The 22,165-nt window shown below is 45.1% G+C and overlaps 1 protein-coding gene across 2 annotated transcripts in view; it reads left to right on the top strand.

The window, feature by feature from the left end:
* LOC138567240 (RIB43A-like with coiled-coils protein 2) overlaps positions 1-22,165 on the top strand; it is a 304,620-nt gene that overhangs the window by 77,690 nt on the left and 204,765 nt on the right. For both annotated transcript variants that reach the window (XM_069645237.1, XM_069645239.1), the window contains exon 3: positions 8,513-8,594. In XM_069645237.1, coding sequence (XP_069501338.1) covers positions 8,513-8,594 — 82 coding nt within the window. The remainder of the gene's footprint in view (positions 1-8,512; positions 8,595-22,165) is intronic.

Genomic DNA, 22,165 nt, shown 5'->3' with positions numbered 1-22,165 from the left:
AGGTGAAGGGAGAATTGTGTTTTGTTTAAAGATTCAAAGACTGGAACAGAGAAAGAGGTTCCCTCCAGCTGAGGGGAGAATTGTGTTTGCTTAAAAGTGAGAGCAATAACCAAGGAAGAGATTCCTCCCAGGAGATTGAGGAACATTTAACCATATATTATTTGCAAAAGAACTGTGCTTGGAGTGTACATCCAAAGTGAGAGGGGGCCTCCTTCTGGATGAATAAGACATCCAGTTTTCTTTAGTTAGCTTAAAAGTGCAAGGGATGGAAATAGGTTTAGGCACAGGACGGCGGACATTTCACTTTACAGACCGTCTGACTGTGTCCTTTGTATTGTTTTGTTGAGGTAGGGCAAGATAGGTTTTTCTTTCTCTTTTGTTATTGTAAATAAGTATATGGCAACCACGTTACCACAACTATGTCAAGACGCTTACTTCTGCACCCATGTATATGGTGTCAGTTGTGGGATCTGACCTGGTGGACACAAGCTGGGGACCCTGAGATTTTGCAGAGTGACCAATCTCCTAATTGTACATCTCATATAAGGAAAAGCCTAGACGGATCATTTTGTTGAACCGCCTGATACAATTATGGTGGTTCTTGAAACAGTTCAATTTTGTTGATTCCCAAGGGGAAGAGGTTCAGTTAAGTTTCCCCAACCAAGCCCATCTATATGTTTAAACAATCACTTCTGGCCAAGCTAAAAATTCCCATATCCGACAAAAACTTCTTTTGAAAGGAAGGCCATTAGCTAGACTGTCCCATTATTCAGTTGGACCCAGCCATCAGCTAAATCTTGTGGTGAAAATCACTAAAGACCTCCCACCACTAGGAAGTCTAGGTATCAAACTTAGCTTAAAGAAACCGTCACAGATAAACTAAAGAGAGTAAATGCAAGTACACACCCAACCTGACAGTTGACAGTTGAAGGCCGATTTCCGAAAGGAAGATTACAGAAATTGAGGGAAACTCCCCAGTCAACCCTGCAAACCCCTAGAGATTGAAGAATTCACTCAAAAGTTTGAAGAAGAAATCTTTCTTTTTGGGTCACCCACACTTCTTCTAACTTGACCTCGGTTAAGGAGCCCAAAGAGGTCAGAATCAACTTCTGACCTAGGACTCTTTCAAACTCCAGTTCCCACCATGAGTATCATAGAGGCTCTGCTAGAGTGCCTTGTGACCCACCAGGAAAAATCAGAAGCCAGATCCCAGGAGAGTATTTCTAGGTTAGTGGCAGCCCAACAAAGACCCATCCTCCCACATGGAATCTTGCAGCCCTATAGGAAGGGAGCCGATTTAAGGAGCTTCTTCCTAAATTTCAAACGACTAGCGCAGCAGTTCCACTGGGGAGATGAGTTAAAAACTTGTTGTAAGGAGACCTACAGTCGTCATATCAGACACTCAACCCATTGGGGCTTATAGCTTACAAGGAGATCAAAAAGAGTCTGTTACTCAGAGTAGGGAAGACAGAAAATGTTTACAGAAATAAGTTGTGAGAAATTAGATTAAATCCAGGAGAAACTCCTTTGGAGTTAGGAGGCCAGAATCCAACATACCCTATCACAATGGCTAGGGAAGAAGACCTTCCCAGATGTGCTAGAAGCATTAGCCCTGGAACAGCTTTTTAATAGTTCTCCCATAGCTCTTCAAAGGCCCATTCTACAAATGAACAATCCTACAATGCTCCTAGCAATAGAAACTGCTCAAAATCATGCAGAACCCAAGAAACATCAGAGAGTTCTACATAAAGCAGATGGTGGGAAGATGGAAATAGAATCGGGACCCAGAAGCTCTTTCCATCCCGAAAACAAGGTCCAGGGAAAATAAAATGTACAAAGGCTTTCGAAAACCTAATAAAATAGGGGCCCAAGAGTCAGAGAGGGAGGAAAGAAGGCAACCAATAATGAGAGATAAGGGACCTTTAAAGGTAGAGGAAACTAGAAGCCCTAAACCTTCTCCCATTGTTTGTTTCTCTTGTGGAGAAAAGGGCATTTGGCCAGAGAGTGTCCCTCTAATAAAAGAGAAGAGCTAATGGAAATGGAGTGTATGACAGGTGAAGAATAGGGTGATGCAGAATATCAGTTGGACATTATGATGTGTGCAGCGATGTCATCACTCCTTTCCCTGAGGTAAACTTCCCTCATGTGGCCAGGGTGAGGCAGACGCTTTCTGATACAAACCCTGGGGGCGGCTATATGAGGGAGGATCCCACAGGGAGAGGTGATCCTCGGTGAGAGGACACAGCATTGTTGGAAAAAGACTCATACCCCTTCCCCCTTCTTTTTAGGGGTGTTCCTTCTGTTCCCCAGGACCTGATGGCCTATTTTAATACTCTCCCTCAACCTTTACCAACTACACCTCTAATATTCCCCACGTGAAATGAAATAATTGAACGAGACATTGTATCCCCCTTTTTCTTTTGAGGATACCCCGCCATTCCCCATGCTTTAATGTCACACCTCCCCTCGCCCACCTAGGAAAGATACTGAAAGCACTTTCACAGGATCTTCATACAAGTCCTTAAAATCTGACTTGCCTTTCAAGACTCCTGAAAACACCTTTCCAGACTCTACATACAAGCCCTCAAGAACTGACTATCCTTTTCACATTACTGAGAACCAATTTATAGACTTTGCATACAAGTTATCAGAAACAGACTACCACTGCCCTCAAAATGAAAATATTGTGACTAAGAAGATGAGCCGAGTAATGAAGATCACTGGAAGCCAGGAGTACACACTGCGCTCTAGTTGTTGCAGGAACAAGTTTGATGCTGTGAGATTTAAACCAGCAGACCAGCTGACAGTCAGACACTGGCTGGAGAACGCTACTTCTCTCGGTGCTGACCGAGGGACCGTGGGGCTTGGCGCTGCCCGTGGAGCCAACCGGCTCACCGACAAGACAGAGGGGAGCGGACTGCAAGCAGGAGTATGCTGTGAGAATGCCAGAAGCAAACTAAACCGGTCGGAGGAGTACACCAGTGGCCTGGAAGGTCATGCAGAGAATTGGAGTGCGCACCTTTCCTTGTTTTTCCATTTTTCGCAGGACCTTTAGGGGTGGAATCCTCAAGACCTGACAAGGTGCCGCACCAGGGTTATATATGCCCGACTTTGGAGTGCCTCACTTGAGGCTACACTCCCCCCCTTTCTCCACTGTGGGATTGGGCGTGAGCGTTTTCTCTGCTGACCAGATGACTACATCTACTAGTAGCCCTTGCAGCAGATTTTTATCACCTGCACCTGCTGTGAGCTGCAAGTCCACCCAGCCTCCCTGATGACGTGTATTGGCACAGAAACCGGTCGGAGGAGTACACCAGTAGCCTAGAAGGTCATGCAGAGAATTGGAGTGCGCACCTTTCCTTGTTTTTCCATATATATATATATATATATATATATATATATATTGAAAAGCCCTGCCAGGAGAGTATACCAGGCAGATGCACGTTGCAAGTGCGTTCATATAAGAAAAGCCCTGGCAGGAGAGTATATCAATATATAAGTGGAACCTGGTTACCCCTCCCTTTGAATCACACACATTTGTAGTTGCACTACCCTATGCTTCACTCACTTTAAACATCTGGTCAAACAGAAGATTTTCGTAATCCAAAATATAAATGTATTAATTATTTTCATGAAAAGTGTTTTGTTATTTAGAATAACTTGAGTGGTTTACAACCATTGCACAAGACTAACACATACATTACAACTTCATTTAGACAGACACTAACGTTCTAAAAATATATTTTGTCCCTGGGGGTTAGTAGAAGGTGACTTTAACACTTATGACACACCATATCACCAAGATAGTTTTGACATTTTTCATCAAGGTCAAAAACAACAATAATATTCAAGTATCCTTTTTTTAAAAGGAGAAAAGGGCTCAACTGGTCGCTTCAGCCATGATTTTGTCTACACGTGTTTCGGCCCCTATGCCGCGATACATTTTTCCCAAACGTTCTTGGTCGCTTTTTTAAAGGGCCTTCATCAGGATGGAACTCTTATTTGAGGTGGGGATTAATCTGAAATACCCCCACTTTTGTAAGACGGACACTCTTGTTCTTGATGTTTGTGATACTGGGCAGACTTTTAAAGGAATTTCTTCTATTCTGATGACGTTAATCGACTTTGTACCATGTTTCCTTGCAGAGGAGGAAACCCTACTCTTTACTGATGTCTCTAAAATGTCAAACTTCCTACAGCTTCTCCTCAGAGGTATTCTGCCTTTCCTCTCCTTCCCCCAGAAGCTCACAGTCTCTCGAGCCCTGGTTCTCTCTAGGTTGGATTATTGCAACAGCCTCTTTCTAAATCTACCTGCTTCTACTCTCCGCCCTTTTCAACTTATCCAGAACAGGACAGCGAGACTTGTCCTTGGCCTCAAGTCCTGGAATCGTATCTCTCCAGCACTGAAATCTTTCCACTGGCTCCCAGTGGCTGCAAGGATTAAATTCAAGACCCTTTGCATTGTCCACAAGGCTTTCTGGGGCCTGGGCCCAAAATACCTTCCGCTCTCCCTCCGTAAATATCTTCCCTCCCGAGCTCTTCCCTCCTTCACCTCTAAGTCCCTCAGGGTCAGTCGTTTTTTAAAGAAGCAAGCTGGGGATAGATCTGTCTTCGGCTGGGGCCTCCCTCTGGAACAGCCTCCCTGCCACTCTGAAACTTGAAGAGAGCCATCTACGGTTCCGGAAGCCCCTCAACACCTACCTCTTTGCTTCTGCCTTCTCTCCTCCTCTCATCTGCTGATCTGCTCTGTCTCGCCATTGTGCACCTGGTCACCCTCTGACTTTCGGGCCTAGGTACCTGCTCCCCCTGCCACCCACCCACACTGCCTCCTGGCGATTCCCTTCCACTGGGGTCTGTATCTGAAACCCTACAGTCCCCCCCCTGTTTTCTGCACGTATCAGACACACCCTGTCTGTTGCCTTAAACCTCACACTTGCCACTTGCTGGCTGCACTCCCACTGTTGGTTGCTTTTATTATATATTTATTTGTTTTATTTATTTTGCTCAGCACTTTCCACCTCTCCCCCCTCCCATGCACTTTTCCTCTTTCTCTCTCCCATGCACTTGCGCGTTCTCAATGTCACTGGGCCTAGTCAGATTGTTCTTTTGTTTTCCCTTGCTCCCCTCCCTTGCCTCGTTGCGCTCTGAAACACTTGTGTACGAGCGCAATACAAATAAAACATCAATATCAATTTCAATACTCTGAGTCCTTTAGTGTGGCTGGTTTATTGGAAAGTAATTCAGTTTCTTACTTTCTTTTCTGTTGGGAAGCTGCCTCATTCCTTCACAACGTGCCTGTTCGGTGGCACGTTTGGACTACTATTACTGCAACACTGTGTATGGTATATGTCTCCTTCATCACCAGATTCATTAACGCCTCTTTTACCACCGGCCTAGTACCCTCCAGCCTCAAAGAAGCCTGGGTTCTCCCACTGATCAAAAAAGCCTTGCTTGACCCCTCTGTCCCCAACAACTACTGGCCCATTAACATGGTCCCTTTTGTACTGAAAAACTTGGAAAGAGCATCATAAATGACAAATTCAACAATTCCCAAAGACCCACCACATCCTAGGAACACACCAGTCTGGCTTCCGACCTGGCCATGGTACGAAATCTGCCCTGCTCGACCTGAAGAACCAGATAGACTATATAAGAGATAAGAGGAAACCTGCCCTCCTCCTCCTCCTTGATCTCTCGGCAGCATTTAACCTGGTCGACCACCAAATCCTGTGCCACCATCTCACCACTGCAGCAAACTTTTCACCTGAAGCCACTACTTGGGTTGCAGCCTTCTTAGAGGGCAGATCCATGAGAGTGTTAGCAGAGAATTCCAATGCCCCCACCCCAGCTCCTATCCCATGTGGCGTGCTCCAAGGGTCCTATGTGTCCCTGACACTCTACAATACATTCACCAAACCCTTATATGACCTACTAGACTCCATCGGCATATCTTACACCAACTATGCCGATAACCCCCAAATCCTCCTCCCCTTGTCCGGCAACTGCCTGGATGACACTTGCTCCCTAAACAAAGAATGCACAACGATCCAGGCCTAGATGGCCACTCACTGCCTCTGTGTGAATGATGAAAAGACAGTGATCCTTCCCGGTTGGACTTTTGGCAGTGATCCAGAATTTCAGTGCCCAATAGACATAGTTAAATATCGATGGCATTCAAATCCCAATATCCTCCTCAGTGAAGACTCTGGTAGTCTACCTCGATGCTACTCTCTCACTCACGCGTCAAGTGAATACCATTGCCTCATCTGCCGCATACACAACAAAACTGATTGATGCATTCAGATCATTCCTCTCTCAGGATAGCTGCCTTACTGTTGCCCGAGCGATTATTGGGTCAAGACTACACTATTGCAATGCCCTGTTTGCTGGGACTTTGTTGCATAACATTTAAAAGATGCAGGTGATCCAGAATAATGCTACCATAACTGCCCTCAGTATTCCGAAACGTGAACACATCTTGGCCGCAAGAAAGGATGCGCACTGGCTTCCGATCTGAGAACAAATCATATTCAAGACCCTGTCTATTACACATAGATGCCTCACCAACTCAGCCCCACCCTCTCTCTCACATATCTATATTGAGTTATTTTTGGTTGATATGTCTTGATACATTTATTGTTGTACGTGTTTTGTGTATGGTAAAAGGTTATATTAACCATAACGCCAAAAAGGAAATTAGGAACAAATAAATGTAGTTTATCCTTTATTGGGGCAAGTTAATTTATGGATTATTTCTTGTATCTGTTTTTTAATATGTTGTGGCCCTATCAAGGGGGAGGGGGAGAGGGGTGAACCAGCTCACCCACTGGTGCCTTTGGACCGAGCAGACCCACTCCCCACACCTCCTTACCTGCAACGACGGCGGCCTCCAGGCCGGCACAGGATGCCAGAGAACAGCAAAGCAGAGGCGGCATCCCTGTCACAGGGTGCCGCCAAGCTTCACAACCGTGGGGTAATAGTAGTAGTGGAGGAGGTAGTAGTGGTTGGGAGTTGAGGTTGTAGGTGGCAGGAGTAGCGAGCAAAGAATATTAGTAGTAGAATGGGTGTTAGTTGGCGAAGGGTAAGGAGGGCAGCATATCTTTGGGTGAGCAAGGCACCATATCCCTGAGGGGTTTGTAATGGTGAGAGAGGTGTGCAGATCACCATATCCTTGAATCATCTGGAAGGTAGTAGAGCGAGGTAATTGTAGAAGCGGAGTGGGAACAGTATTCGAGGTAATAGCGTGAAGAACGACAGCGAGTGGGAGAACAGAAGTAGCTATTGCTAGTGAATTAATGAGGCGTTAGCATTAGAAGAATAGTAGGGGCAAAGAAGTTGAGTGAGTGGAAGGAGGGAGAATAGGAAACAGAGGTAGAGTAGTAGTGGAAGATATCAGTTGTTAAAAGAACTTGAGTGAGAAAGGAAGTAAGATCGAAGGGTGGAGGTGGAAAGGCAGAGTGAGAGATTGGAAGGGACAGTGGGCCTCATTCCGAGGCTGGAGGTAAGGGTTAACGGTCACCGTTAATGGCAACGGTGACCGTTAACACTTACCACCATATTCCGAGTTCCCTTTTGCGGGTTGGCATTTAACGCCTGCTTTTAGCAGGCGTTAAAAATCCAACCCGCAAAGGGACCTTGGAGTAAATTACGGCACCGTAATTTACGGTGCCGTAATTTACTCCTTCCCCATTCCCATTGAGCCCTATGGGGGCAGGAATGGGGATGGGGAACCGGTATGGTGAATGGGGACTTACCGGTCCCTCCAACCTTGGAATGGACCGGTAATTACTCCATTCACCATGCCGGATTTCCATGGAGTAAATAGCTCCATGGTTGCTTACCATGGTGCTCTTTACTCCATGGATAGCTCCAGCCTCGGAATGAGGCCCAGTGACATGGTGGGAGAACAGTTGGAAGGGATTTGTACAGCGAAGGGTCAGGAGTGAGAGATTGTGGAAGGAGTGTATGTGACGCTGGGTGAAAGAAGGCACCATTCCCTATGTTCCAGCAACTAACCATTGATAGGAGAGGGAGAGTTAGAAGGTCCCTAGGGAGTCAGATAGCAAACGACTTAAGGAGACTATCTTTAGTTGTAGTGAGAAGAGACAGTTGGGGGTTACCAATCAATAGAATACTAACAACCCAGTGTGGACATCTGAGGTGAGGTCCCAAGCTCAGGGAAGTTGAGAGAGGAAAGGGACGGCCTTAGCACCAATATTCCCCAGTCCCTTAAAACCCCAAGAGACTGAAAAGAAAAATGTGCCATTCTGACATTTGATATTTTAAATAAACACCCTTGGATTTCATTCAAAGAGTCAGTGTTGTTATTTGCAGTGGGCCACCTGGTCACACTCTCTATATAACTGTTTTGAATGGATCTTTGTCATGGTAACGTGATTTGGTATGTGGAAGAGAAGTGTATAAGGTTTACTGTAAACCATGAATACACCATAATTGAATAAATAAAAAAAAAAGTAATTGAAGCGCTGCATTTACAGTCTTTTCTTTTTAGGTGGATGTTGAAGTCCTGAAATGTCAGGTGGCAGAGCGCAAGCTGGCTGAAAACAAAGAAAAAGCCCGCGAGGAGTCTTTCGGTAAGTGTGCGTGTCCAGCGTCTCTCGAGAAGAACCTCAGATACAAGAATGGGCTACTAGCAAGCCAGCTTGGGTTCATGCCAGGCTACTGGGTGGCGGCAGGCCAACCAGGCCCAAGCCAATCCCCTTTTGATAAGAGCAGACTGGGTGGGTTCAGCCAGTCTCCTAATGCGCTTTAGAGTGATGCAGGGAGTTGCCTCTGAATAAAGGAAGTAAGTGGCCACAACAATACTGGGGGAAGGAGGACGTGTGGTGGACAGGGAAGAGTTCAAGTAGGGTTGATGTCCCCTTCCATCTAACCCTTTTTGTGGTCTGGGAAATACTCCTGACGAGCTGGTTTTACCTTCTGAAAAGCTGAGATGGACTTGTGGCGGCAAGAGCTGGCACTTGGGAAGTGAGGGCAGAGTGGTAACCCGATTCTCCATGTCACTCGTCACAAGGAGATGTTAGTTAAGAATATGTAGAGCCCAACTGGTGTGGGACTTTACAAGACTTATCTCTTGGTATTAGGTAACCTACCTTTTAATGTAGGCCTGTACTACAACAAGTTGGTAGTGTGACCCGAGCAGCCAGGATTATCTTAAGAGGGCTAATGATATGATATGATATGATATGGCATTTGTAACGCGCCTATACACAAGTGTTTCAAGGCACGACGAGGCAGGGAGGGGGGAACAGGGGGAGGACAGACAACGATCCTACTAGGGCAGGTGTCATTCAGACCGCGCAAGTGCAGGGGTAGGGGGAAGGGAAAAGTGCAGTACAAGGTAAGTAGAATAGAAATAAATAGATAAATAAATAAATAGAGCCAGCTGGTGGCAAGTGCAAGGTAAGTGCAGACAAGTGCTGGGAAGGGGGGGCTGTAGGGATACAGAGACAGTCCCGCAGTGCAGGGGTTGCCAGGGAGGCAGTGCAAGTGGAGAATGGCTGGGCCCAGGACCGAGGTCGGTGAGAGTGGCCAAGTTTCAGATTCAGTGCAGAATTTAGTGAAGAATTAGCAGAGGAGAGGGAGAGAGAAAGCAGAAGCAAAGAGGAAGGTTTTAAGGTGCTTCCGGAACCGGAGATGGTTCTCCTCGAGTTTCAGGGAGGCAGGAAGACTGTTCCAGAGGGAGGCTCCTGCCGCGGAGAGAGATCTACCCCCAGCTCGTTGCTTCGAGAAGCGGCTGACCCTGAGGGAGTTGGAGACGGATGAGCGAAGGGCTCGGGAAGGAAGATATTTAGGAAGAGAGAGTTGCAGGTATTTAGGCCCCAGGCCCCAGAAGGCCTTGTGGACAATGCAGAGGGTTTTGAACTTAATCCTCGCAGCCACTGGGAGCCAGTGTAGAGATTTCAGTCCTGGAGAGATACGGTCCCTGGGCTTGAGGCCAAGGACAAGTCTCGCAGTTCTGTTCTGGATGAGTTGCAGAGGGCGGAGAGTGGAGGCAGGCAGATTAAGATAGAGACTGTTACAGTAGTCCAGCTTCGAGAGAACCAGGGCTCGGGAGACAGTGAGCTTCTGGGGGAAGGAGAGGAAGGGAAGAATACCTCTAAGGAGGAGTAGCTGGTAGTGTGACTTCTTAGAGACGTCAGATATATGAGGAGAGAAGGAGAGTGTGGAGTCAAAGATGACCCCGAGGTTTTTTGCCTTGCAGGTAGGAGCAGGAAGAGGCCCAAGAGACGCTGGCCAGAGAGCTGCAGGGAAGGAGGGAGTGGGTGTGCCGATGAGTAGAATCTCAGTCTTACTAGCATTAAGGCGGAGGTCGTTGGCAGCACACCATTCCTGGATAGCAGACAGACAGTCAGAGATGAGGGCAGGAGAGGAGGAGGCCGAGGGTAGCCTGAAAATGAGCTGGGTATCGTCCGCATAGCACTGAAAGTTGGGGCAGAGGGCGGCGATGCGGTGGGCAAGAAGTGCCAGATACTGGTTGAAAAGCCAGGGAGAGAGATTAGATCCCTGGGGAACACCACAGGTGGAGAAAAAGATGTCAGAGAGGAAGGACCCAAGTTGGACCTGGGAGGGTCGATTGGAAAGGAAAGAGGTCAGCCACGCCAGAGCCTGACCAGTGATACCCAGGTTATCGCGGAGACGGTTGAGCAGGATGGCATGGTTGACAGTGTCAAAGGCAGAAGAGAGATCGAGCAGAATGAGAACACACGGAGTGTTGGAGTCGAGGTTCAAGAGCAGGTCATCACGGATGTTCAGGAGAGTAGTTTCCGTGCTTCTGGCCGCTCTGAAGCCGGATTGGTGGTCATGAAGACTACCAACAGCTTCAGCATGGAGGTTAAGCTGGGAGATGGCCAGTTTCTCCAGGAGCTTGCCCAGGAAGGGAGTGATGGAGATTGGGCGATAGTTAGCCAGGCAGGAGGGGTCGGCAGAGGGTTTCTTAAGAAGAGGGTGCACAAGGGAGTGCTTGAGGGGGGATGGGAAGACTCCAGAGGCGAAGGAGAGGTTGCAAAAGTCAGCCAGGGCAGGAGCCAGGGAGTCGATGTGGTTCTTGATAGTTTTGGAGGAACAGGGGTGAACCTGTTTAGACGAGACTTTCATAGATCGGACTTGTCTGGAAACTTCGTCAGCAGAGAAAAGGGGAAAGGCAGAGAAGGAGGGAGGAGGGGTGGCTGCAGAAGGGCCGGAGGAAGAGCAGGGAAGCGAGGGAGGGAGGTGATAGGAGGAGAGTGAGGACAGGATGTCCTGAGTTTTAGAGATGAAGTGAGAGGCCAGTGCAGTACAGAGGGCCTGGGAGGGGACAGGAGAGGTAGAGACTGCAGCAGGGGTGGCAAGCTCCTTGCAGATTTTAAAGAGTTCGGCCGAATTGTTAGATTCTGCAGAGATGCGGGCTTGGATAAGGGCTCTCTTCTTGGTGAGAACGGAGAGACGGTATTGCCTTTGGAGCAGTGAGCTGTAGAGCTGTACAATGAAATCAGTAAATACAGGTATCCAAGTAAACACTTACACACTTAGAGTTATAGTATTAACATGTATTTATATTTACACAAGGATTATTAGACAATGTTTAAAAAGCAGCAACTACTAATAATATTAATCCCAAAGTTAGGATTCATTTCAACAAGAGCAATAAAACAGGTAAGTAACTTTTCATATGTTATGCATATTCCAGCACATTGAGTGACGTCATGTCATTTGAGGTTAGTAATGACACTTATTTGTTATCACCATTGTAATATTGAATTATAAGGAGGGATACATTATAGTTAGATCAGAACATACTTTCTACTTTGGAAAACAGTTAGATTCTCCCAGAGGGATGTAGGCAGTCTTTTATCCCAGCAATACTAGTGTTCAACAAAACATGTAAGGGAACAAGCACTGCCAAAGCCAATGGGTTCAGAAGGGGGCCTTTAGGGAGCCAGGACAGCCAAAGTCAATGGGCTAGTTCAAAGTTCTGATGCTCTCTTCTTAGAACATTTTTAGAAATGTCAGTAATTCAAATAGAAAATCACAGAGGAGCCTTTTTGAAGAAGCACAAGCTGAAAGGTCAGTGCAAGTGAGTTGGGGTCAACACAAAAGAGCGTAAAATAGTACTCCCCAATCTAGGAAGCACCACAATTGGCAAAAGGTAGATGTACCCCAAGCCCCACAGTACCTGTGAACTGAAGAATTTGTTTCAGCTGGATGCCTTCCTGTTGCAGTGTAGCAGACCCTTGTTTCTAGTCCTTGGTTGTGGTAATGAAAGGGAGGACGTCTGGTGGGCTTCTGTGGCAGCACTTGAGAGAGGGGCTCTGCAGCAATGGATTCTCCTTGATTCAGCTGCCTTTTGTGGTTTTGACACCTTTTTCTCCGCGCCAAAGAAGAATGAACAGCTCTGGTTAGAAATGAATAGATCCCTCGGTCCTGAACTCTGGGGATGGGACTCTGGATGAAGATCTCCTGCTTCTGTAGGGTCCTCTGGATGCTGACAAAGTTTTGGCTGGATTCGCACTTCCGAAGACAATGCACTCGATGATGGTCAGGGGTCCCAGGGCATTGGGATTCTGCAGCCTTGAAAAGTCACAGCAAGTCGGGGGTTGTGCCATAATGAAGCTTGTCTTAAGGCTAGTTGGTCTCACCAGCCCAAGGGGGGAAGTCGTCCCGTACAGGTCTTCCCAGTCAAAACGAAAAAATAGTCAGCGGAGCTGCAGGGATTTACCAGGCACTTTGCGGTCAAGGAGGGTGCTGCTGACATCTCTTCACATCTTCTTCATTGGATGTTGTCCTCCAGTGGTCGACTCTGCCTCTAGTCCCAAAAACCTCACCTTTTAAGCAAGTTCCCATTAATTCACAGCCCTAGGCAGTCAATCACCCAGGAGGGTGGCCACCCTTCTGGACAGCATCCGGCCAATCAGAACTGGTTTCATTCGGGCACACAAAGAGTCAAAGGACAGGGAAGTTTCGGGACCCTCCCTCACTTCCTGCCTTTCCAGACACTTCCTGCCTTTCCAGACCAGAACTAACTGATGAGAAATGGCAAAAAAAGAAGACCATGGCCATTTTGAGAAAATGATCACCCTTAGGTGCTCTACTGCAGCTGAGGAATCAGCCTGCAGATACATGGCACAAGGTAGTAAAAAAGAAACCACTGCCAGCAGCCATTCAAGTTAGTTAGTGTAACAGCATATTACATGAGAAGTGGGACAAGGGAGTTACTATGTAACCCTCCAGCACTCCACATAGGGTAGTGTGTGCTGGACTTACAAAAGAAAGGTAAGTAAGACAGGAGTCATCTTACTATTCTTGGGAACAGTAGTTCACCCAAGAAAATGTACTTAAACATTAAGAGAAGTCCAAGGGACTTCCCAGTGGCACTGCACAAAATGTACTGTGTGTCACAATGCAAATAGCAGATGCCTATGGAGTTTACCAGACTCCATGAAACAGTAAGAAACACAAAAATGCTAGTCAGAAAAAACAAACGAGTGAGAAAGATGTCCCACTCACTCAGGAGTTGACATTAAAAAGCCCTGAGTCCAGCAAAAGAGCTAGGGGTCTCTAAGGTTAAAGGGAATTGGCACAGAAATGAACATTCTCTCTAACAGGAGCTACATCATGAGCAGTGCAAGGGGGTCACTGAGTTATGGTATTATTACCATGATGGTGGCTGACTTATAGTCAGAGTGTTGCTTTTGTCTTTGTCACACAGTGCCTGCACTGTCAATATGGAAACAATTATTTTACATTGTGGCTGAAAGGCCTTATGTATTGGTGAATGCCTTGTTATCTCTGTATCTAGGCCTGACATCACATGGGGATTTTTGCTATTGATTTACTGACATGCTCCCAGGACTGAATTCAGTCTGTTTGTCACTCAAAGCCAGGTGGCACACAGTTGTGTCTATGAATGTCAGCACCTAATTACCTGTGCACTTTATTATATTCCCTGCATACATACACCAGCCTTACAGCTCAGCACCACAATACTCTGTTTGCGGCCATAATTCCCTACAAGAGCCCGACATTCCCAATAATATACATGTAGAAAAAGCTGATCTTCTCTACAAGCCACACAAGATGTGGCCAAAGTCTCCATTAAGGATTTATGTAGGCATGATGAGATCAACCCTAATTGTGGCCTCAGAGTTAATATCTCTACATGCCAGTGTTGATTTATTAAATGTGAGGGGGTGGGGTAGTCCCTTTCTGCATGTAAGTGGAAGGGAAGTTCTGGAGGGTTGGGTGGTTCAAGTCCATTTTCAGTTCTGTTTTTTATAGTAGTTGTAGGTTTAAGTTTTGTTGTGTTATTTGAATTCATCGCAAGGGTTGTGAAGCGGGATCCACTCATGTCTTACACTTACCAGAGGAATTTGAGGGTGGTATCCTGGAATGTAAATAGAGCTAATTGTGCTACCAAGAGGAAAGTGATTTTGATCAAACTGGAGGAAATTGGAGCAGATGTTGCACTGCTTCAGGAGACTCATCTGCTGGATACAGATATAGATAAATGGAAAAGGGGGTGGGTCAGTGATGCTTACTGCTCGTCTTTCACTACTAGTTCTAGAGGTGTGTATTCTGTTTAAAAGGAATTTGTCGATTACTAAGATGAAATGTGAGAAGGATGCTAAAGGGAGGATTATCTGTGTCACTGCAAATATTCAGGATGTTCTGTATTGTTTCTGCAACATATATGCTCCGAATTGGGGAGATGGTAGTTTTTTCATCTCTCTAGCACAGTTTTTACAGAATATGCATGTAAGTAATGTTATTATGGGAGGGGACTTTAATGTTGTTCTGGAGCCTTAACTTGATAAAAGTATGGGGGCAGTGGACAGTGCAAATAATCTGAAAAGGACAGCATTAAAAAGACTAATGGGTGAATGGAATCTCTCAGATGTATGGAGATTGCAGAACCCTTCAATAAGACAATATACTTTCTTCTCTGCCAGACATAATGTATATTCACGGATTTACCTCCTTCTGACTTCTGGTGTCTGCACGCAATCATTCCAAAGGGGAGACATTAAAGCATTATTGATTTCAGATCATGCTCCGATCTCAATAGATTTGCAATTGGCCTTTCCTGTTCCAAAGTCTAATACATGGCGGATGAATGTCACACTTCTGGAGGACGATGAAATTGTGGATAAAATAGTTCAAGAGGCAAGATTCTTTGCAGCTGAAAATTGGACTGGCGAAGTCAGAGTGGAGTTTGTGTGGGAAACCTTCAAGTCATACATGAGAGGTATGCTGATTGGATTGTCAAGCAAGAAAAAGAAATGTAGGGATGCTGAAGTGAAAAAGCTCAATGAAAAAATTCAGGGTCTTGAAAGGGGAAATATGCGAAGCTTTTCAAGTGATACTTTGAGAGTTTTGAGACTGAAAAAAGAAAAATTGGAGGATTTGTACTCTACAAAGGCTGAGTGGTGTTACGCTCACCTGGTATCCACAGGGACGCCACCCTGCCAGGTTACTCGCTGGTATGCTTCTCAGCTTTACCCTGATGTGGTCTGCGGGGAAGGTTGCCTTGTGGTAGAATTAGGCGTGCTCTCCGTCCTGCCTTCTTTGCAGGGGCGCGTTGTCTTTCATGGGCGAGTGCAGTCCAGTTACTTCACTGACGCCGGCCCGTTTGATATTGTTCAGGTAGGTCTTATTGCTGTTCTTTAGTTTTGTTGCTATCCTGCATGCCTTTCTTTGTTTAAAATGTCTCATTTTTCTCCCTTAGGTATGCGGAGCTTCAGCGCGGCGAACTGGCTTGGTTGAGCCCCGCTGGTAAAGATGGCGCATTAAGAGCGCTATGATGCGGTAAGTAAGCGCTATGCGCAGTGCTGCAAAGTCTTGCCTTTGCTAACCTGTGTTTTCCTTCCTTGTAGGTCGCGGTGTTCTTCAGCGCGAGTGGAATGTCCGGAGTGGTGCCAGCCGAGAGGCGACCCGCCAGGTAAGCCTTTTGAGCAGTTCGTAATTTGTAAATGTCTCTACTGCTTTCTTTAATGTTGCCTATATCTTCCTCTTTCAGATCGTTCTGTCCAGGAGGCGTGCAGATTCGAGGAAGCTGTTCTCAGTAGCTGCAAGTGTTTAAAGATGAAGACTGCTGGTAAAATGCTGCTGCTAATGATGTTCCTTTTGTCTCCTTGCCGGTTCTGCTTCTCCGAGGTTCGAGGAAATAGCTGGACACGGTGAGCCTCACGTTGCAAGCTGCAAAGTAATGCAAAGCGTTTTGTCTTGCTCGGGTGTGGTTTAAATAGCCCCAACAAAATAGTCTGGGTAAAGTAGTCCCTAGGCTACCACATCCAAAACACTAGACCGCATAGCTTGGTTTTTAGGAACCAAGCTATGTGGATGCCTCCATGTTGGCTGACAATACAATAAAGTAGTTCCCAAGCACATTGTTTTTCATGGTGTATGAGCCTGGCACCATAGGCGCGAGGACTGGCCCCATGAGGGCTTTTGAAGAGGATCCATGCTCTAGAGGCCCGAGTCCTGACTCCACCTGGCCAATGGGTTTGCCAGAGGGGGTTTTGGGCGAGGGTCGTGACAGCGGTTACTTTTTAGAACCAAGAGCAATTATTATGAAAAGGGAGAAAAATGTGATAGGCTTCTTGCTCATCGCTTGAGAGTCATGGATAATGAAAGGACTTTTAATGCAATAGAGAAGCTAGATGGGGTGGTGACTTTTGACCCTATGGAAATAAATGCAACCTTTGAGTCATATTACAAAACCCTATATTCTTCAGAAGTCAACTTATCTGCGAGTGAGATATGTCAATTCATTGATGACTGTCATTTGAAGAAAGTAAGTTCAGAATCTTTGGAGTGCATGGAAAGAGAGTTAAGTGTGGAGGATCTCAGGATGGCAGCTTGTGCATTGAATTCTAGGAAATGTCAAGGTCCAGATGGACTGCCAGCGGAACTTTATAAAATATTTCTAGATGAGGTTTTTGAACTTATGTTGGAAATGTTACGCATATCTCTAAGGGATGGATGTCTTCCAGTTTCAACAAGGCACGCATCGATCTCTGTTTTTCTGAAGGATGAGAAACCACCAGTTAAAACGGGCAGTTATCAGCCAATCAGCTTGCTGAACATTGACAACAACATTTTTGCCAAAGCATTGGCCTTGAGGATTGAGACTTCTCTGATGGATATTATAGATCTAGGTCAGTCAGGTTTCGTGAAAGGAAAACATGCATCAGATAATATGAGAAGACGTTTGCTGACTCTATTTGAAAGCAGGCAACGTCAGAATGATGTGGTGACGTTATCATTGGACGCGGAAAAAGCATTCATTCGTATTGAGTGGAAATATCTTTCGAGTGACTTGGAGGGATTCGGATTTGGGGAAAACATGATCGGATGGATATGATTGCTGTACACACGCCCTACTGCATGTGTTCGAACTAATGGCATGAGCTCAGACATTTTTTAACTTGAAAGAGGCACGAGACAGGGTTGTCCATTGTCACCCATCCTGTTTGTAATTGCTATGGAACTACTGGCTGTGAGGATAAGAGAAGAGGTGAGAATTGAAGGTATTCATTATGGTGGAGCCAGTCAAAAGGTTTGGCTGTATGCAGATAATATCTTACTGGTAGTTCAGAATGTTGAGAACTCCATTTCTGTGCTGATTGATGTATTTCACAGAATATCGGGATACAAGATCAATTGGTCCAAATCGGAAGCACTACCAGCATCAAATTCATGCACTATTTTGAAAATGAGGAACTTTGACTTCAATTGGTGTCTGAGCAAGATGAGATATCTTGGAATTTGGTTGACCAGTGATGTCTCAAAAATTATGGATGTCAACCTTACTAATGTGGTTCAATCCTTGAAGCTTGATTTGAAGAGATGGAGTGAGCTTAAGTTAAGTCTATGGGGGAGAGTACATGCAATCAAAATGACATCAACACTGTGTGTCAATTATGTGCTTAGTATGCTCCCCTTGAGCATTAAAAAGAGCTTTTTGAAGAAAATTGAGAGTCCAATCCAGTCCTTTCTCTGGGAGAATAAACAGCCGCGCCTTAAATTGTGGAAATTGCAGTTGCCCCAGGACTGTGGAGGTTTAGGGGTTCCAGATTTTGAAAGTTACCACTTGGCTTTTGGAGCCAGACATCTGGTTCCATTTGTAGAAAATTCTAATGATGTCTGGACGCTGGCGGAGTCAAGTCGTTCATCTCCATTGCCGCCTAGGGCTATGCTGTCCACGGTGGATGGATCTGGATATCAGTCATTTCCGCCAACAAAATTTCTAAGAACATGTTGGAAGGAGCTTTGGAAGAAGAGTAAAAAAAAGGTCTGTGATAATGATTTTATCCCAATCTGGTTGAAACCAGGAATAATGTTGAATGGGAGGCCGCTACTTTGGTTCAACTGGTTCCAAAGTGGAGTGATATGGCTGAGCGATTTGATTGAAGATGGTAAATGGATCAGTTATAAAAGACTTGCACGAGTTAAAGATCTCAGAGACTGCACAATGGCAGAACATAGGAAATTGAGGAAAATCCTGCGGAATGAAGGTGCAGTTGATGGCAATGGATGGCAGATTTGGTTGTTTGAATATAAGGCAGGAGGTGGTATGGCGTCTAAGGTGTACAAAAATCTGGGCCAATGTCATGGACCGGCTGAAGGATTGTTGTCAAAGTGGTCTGAGATAATTGGCTCAGAAATGTCTGAGGACAGGTGGATGTATATTTGTAAAAACGTGGCTCTGACTTCTATTAACCTTGGAGAGCAAAGCCGTCAAATCAAAATTCTAAACAGGGTATTTTGGACTCCCCAAAGACTACATGCGAGAGGAATGATCGATTCAGAGGCTTGTTGGAGGTGTAAACATGCATTTGGCTTTTTTGAACACATGATCTGGGATTTTTACGAACTGAGGACATTTTGGAGGAAAGGCACTGAGAGGATGAATGAGGTTCTGTTGTTTCAGGAAGATTTTGACTACAATACTGTCATCTTGGGTGAGGATGATAGGGTGGACGAACTCACTTACCCACAGAAATGCTGGTTTCTCAGGGCTGCAAGCTCGGCAAAGAAAATCATTTTGAGGAAATGGAAATGTGATGAGAGACCGACCTTTTCAGAGTGGGTGGAGGATTTAAGGCAGGTTTCCAGAATTGAGAAGATTGTTCTTCGCAGGAACAAAAGAATGAATTGTTTGATCAAATGTGGGGTAAATTTTTTGGATGAGTTATAAAACTCTAATTTAAAAAAACTAACTCCAAACTACACATCCTTTAACATTAACAATAACATCATCAAGGTCCTGCCGGAGGTAAAAACGTTAGGATTCTACCTGGACTCCTCTCTCAACCTAAAAAAGCAAGTTAACTCTCTCTCCTCTACCACTGCCTACACTTGCAAATTAATCCGAGCTGCCAGACCATTCCTGTCTAGCACCAGTTGCATTATCTTGGCCAATGCGCTCATCATGTCCCGACTTGATTATTGCAACCCCCTGTACTCAGGAGCCAACAAGTATGTCACTGACAAACTTCAAAGGCTGCAAAACAATGCTCTTAGAGCAGCATTGAACATACCTCACAGAGAGCATATCTCTAAATGTAGGAAAGAGGCCCGCTGGCTAAAAATAAAAGACAGAATCCTCCTCAAAACGATATCCCTCACCTCCAAATGTCTCAACACCTTAGCACCACCCTACCTTTCAGAAAAAATCACTAGGAAAACTGCCGCCAGACCACTGAGATCTGCTAACACCTTCCTGCTTGACATTCACAGATTCAAACTTGCCACGGCTGGAGGAACCAGCTGCACAAGTATGGAACACACTCCCCACTGACCTTAGATGCCCTCTCCCGTACTCTAGATTCAGAATCAACGCCCTCAAATGGCTTCGCTCGAATGACCTATAACGTCTTTCTCTGCCTGCCTTTCTTTTCCTGACATGCACTATCCTAATGCCTATGACTCACCATCCTCGCTCTCACAAGTGCAACCACAGGCCACCCATCTGATGCTTCACCTCATTTAATGTATTATACTTCTCTCTACAATTATTGCCTATACTGAATCTTGCAATGTATTTGTTCTCTCATACTGTATTGTAATTTATGCACGTACCAACTATGTAACACTGTAACTAAGCTTCAAGTATTCTTGTACCGCTGCGCCCGGCTGCCCATGGGCTTGGTGCGCATTATCAAATAAACAAACAAAACAAACTGTTTTTCGATTGATCTTTATTGCTTTCTGTTAAGGTATGGGGTGGTGGTACTTGATGAGATTAAATGTGATGAATTCTATAGTTCTAACATTGATAGATCTGATTTTCAGCTTGGTTATATGTAAATTTCAATAAACTTAATAATAAAAAAATAATGTGACAAAGCTTCCTTTTGTCTCACTTGCAAACACCCATCTGAGCAGCCTGATTGCATCGAAATGGACTGAGAACAAGAACAATGTTTTTGGGTGAGACAGGCAAATCACAGACTATGCCCAGTACTGCGTGGCAAATCAATTGAAATCCCAACAGAGGTATCTAGTGAATTAGATTTCTGATTTAGGAGTTTATCAGTAGATAATAGCATACGTAGTGTAGCAGATGACCTTAGAATATTATATTTTCAAATCTTCCATCTAGCTGTACAGGTGGCATGATTCAGGAAATATAAGAAGTTCAATCTGTTTTTATTGATGGAGGGAACCTGGAAGATGCTGCTTGATAAAAGGCAGTATCCTTGCAGTCTCGGATATTGGAGAACAGCAGTGGAATGTGGTTGGATGCCTCTCTAACTCTGGTTTCACTTTACACTAAGGAACTGATGCTATCATAGGTGGCAACCTTTGATTTTTCGCTGCAGGGGGAAAAATGCACACAAAACGTGAAGCGGGAGAGCTGTACCCATTGCCAAGTTGAAACATCACATTTTACAGCACATTGTGGGGCAGGAATTAGAATAAATACATAGGATTCATAGGAAGGTCTAAACATATAACATCTCAGCAACATTCAACTAACCTGCTGAGATTCCTTGCATCATTCTGCTTTATTGATTTATACATCATCATTTATGTGTCTATAGAGTGATAACATTTTACAATAACAGCTTGTATATTGATATGATATGATATGATAGTTTATTTATATAGCACTTATACACAATGTGTTTCAAAGCGCTTCAAGGCAAGGGAGGGAACAAGGGAAAATACAATGACATTCTTGCATGCCATGAACAGTAAGGATGTGAAATTAACTATCATACTCGGCCTGACGACATTTCAGATAGTGCAAGAGCTAAGACATAGATAAGGAAGGGAGGGGGAGAGTGGGAAGGAAATGGAAACAGACAGGCGACTACCGTACTAGGCCTGACGACATTTCTGGTAGAGCCGGAGAAAAACAAAAGGTGAGGGAGAGGGGTGCAGAAAGGGAGGGGAGGAACAAAACAAGCGACTATCGTACCAGGCCTGACAACGTTTCAGATAGTGCTGGAGGGAGGGGGGGAACAGTAAGGGGACGGGGGAGCGTCAGACGAGGTTGCTATCATACTAAGTCCAGGGACATTTCTGATAGAGTAAATGCGTAGAAGAAAGTAAGGGGAGGAGAAAGGAAACTGGAGAGGGGAGGAGAGAACAGAGAGTAAGTAGTCAAAAAGAATGGAGAAGCAAGAGGGGAGAGCGAATACAACTGCAGAATTCAGGAGCAACACATAATGTTGCAAGCGAGGCTACAAGATGAAGATGGGAACAGCATGATTCAGGGTCACCATGAGTACAAGATGCAAAGGAAGTCCAGCATGAGGGTTGAGAAAGGGTAACGCACCATGAATCAAAGATTCAATCTTTGGCTCTCCATCTTGCCAATGCGTTTTGGATATTTCCACATGTCCTTCTTCAAGGGCTATACAGCTGTCCTTTCAATTAGTCTAAATCAATTCTTCGACCTACCTACAGAAAATAATAATATGCTTTACTAATTTGATCACCTTCCTGGCCATACCTTCACATTACTCAAAATAGGTCATAACACTAACCTCTTGTTGCTCATCAAATTCACTTGCTGTGTATCCATAAAACAAAAGAGATGTTATTATGATGTAATATACAAGCTATTATGATTTAATACACAAGCTGTTTTTGTAAAGAGTTATCACTCTATATATACAGAAATGATGATGTAGCAATCAATATGATGGGATGT

The sequence above is a fragment of the Ambystoma mexicanum genome, chromosome 2p (assembly GCF_040938575.1).
Source record: "Ambystoma mexicanum isolate Mex_15411 chromosome 2p, UKY_AmexF1_1, whole genome shotgun sequence".
NCBI classification, from domain to species: Eukaryota; Metazoa; Chordata; class Amphibia; order Caudata; family Ambystomatidae; genus Ambystoma; species Ambystoma mexicanum.
Note: the sequence above shows the minus strand (reverse complement) of the source record. Positions and strands in the feature narration are given on the sequence as shown.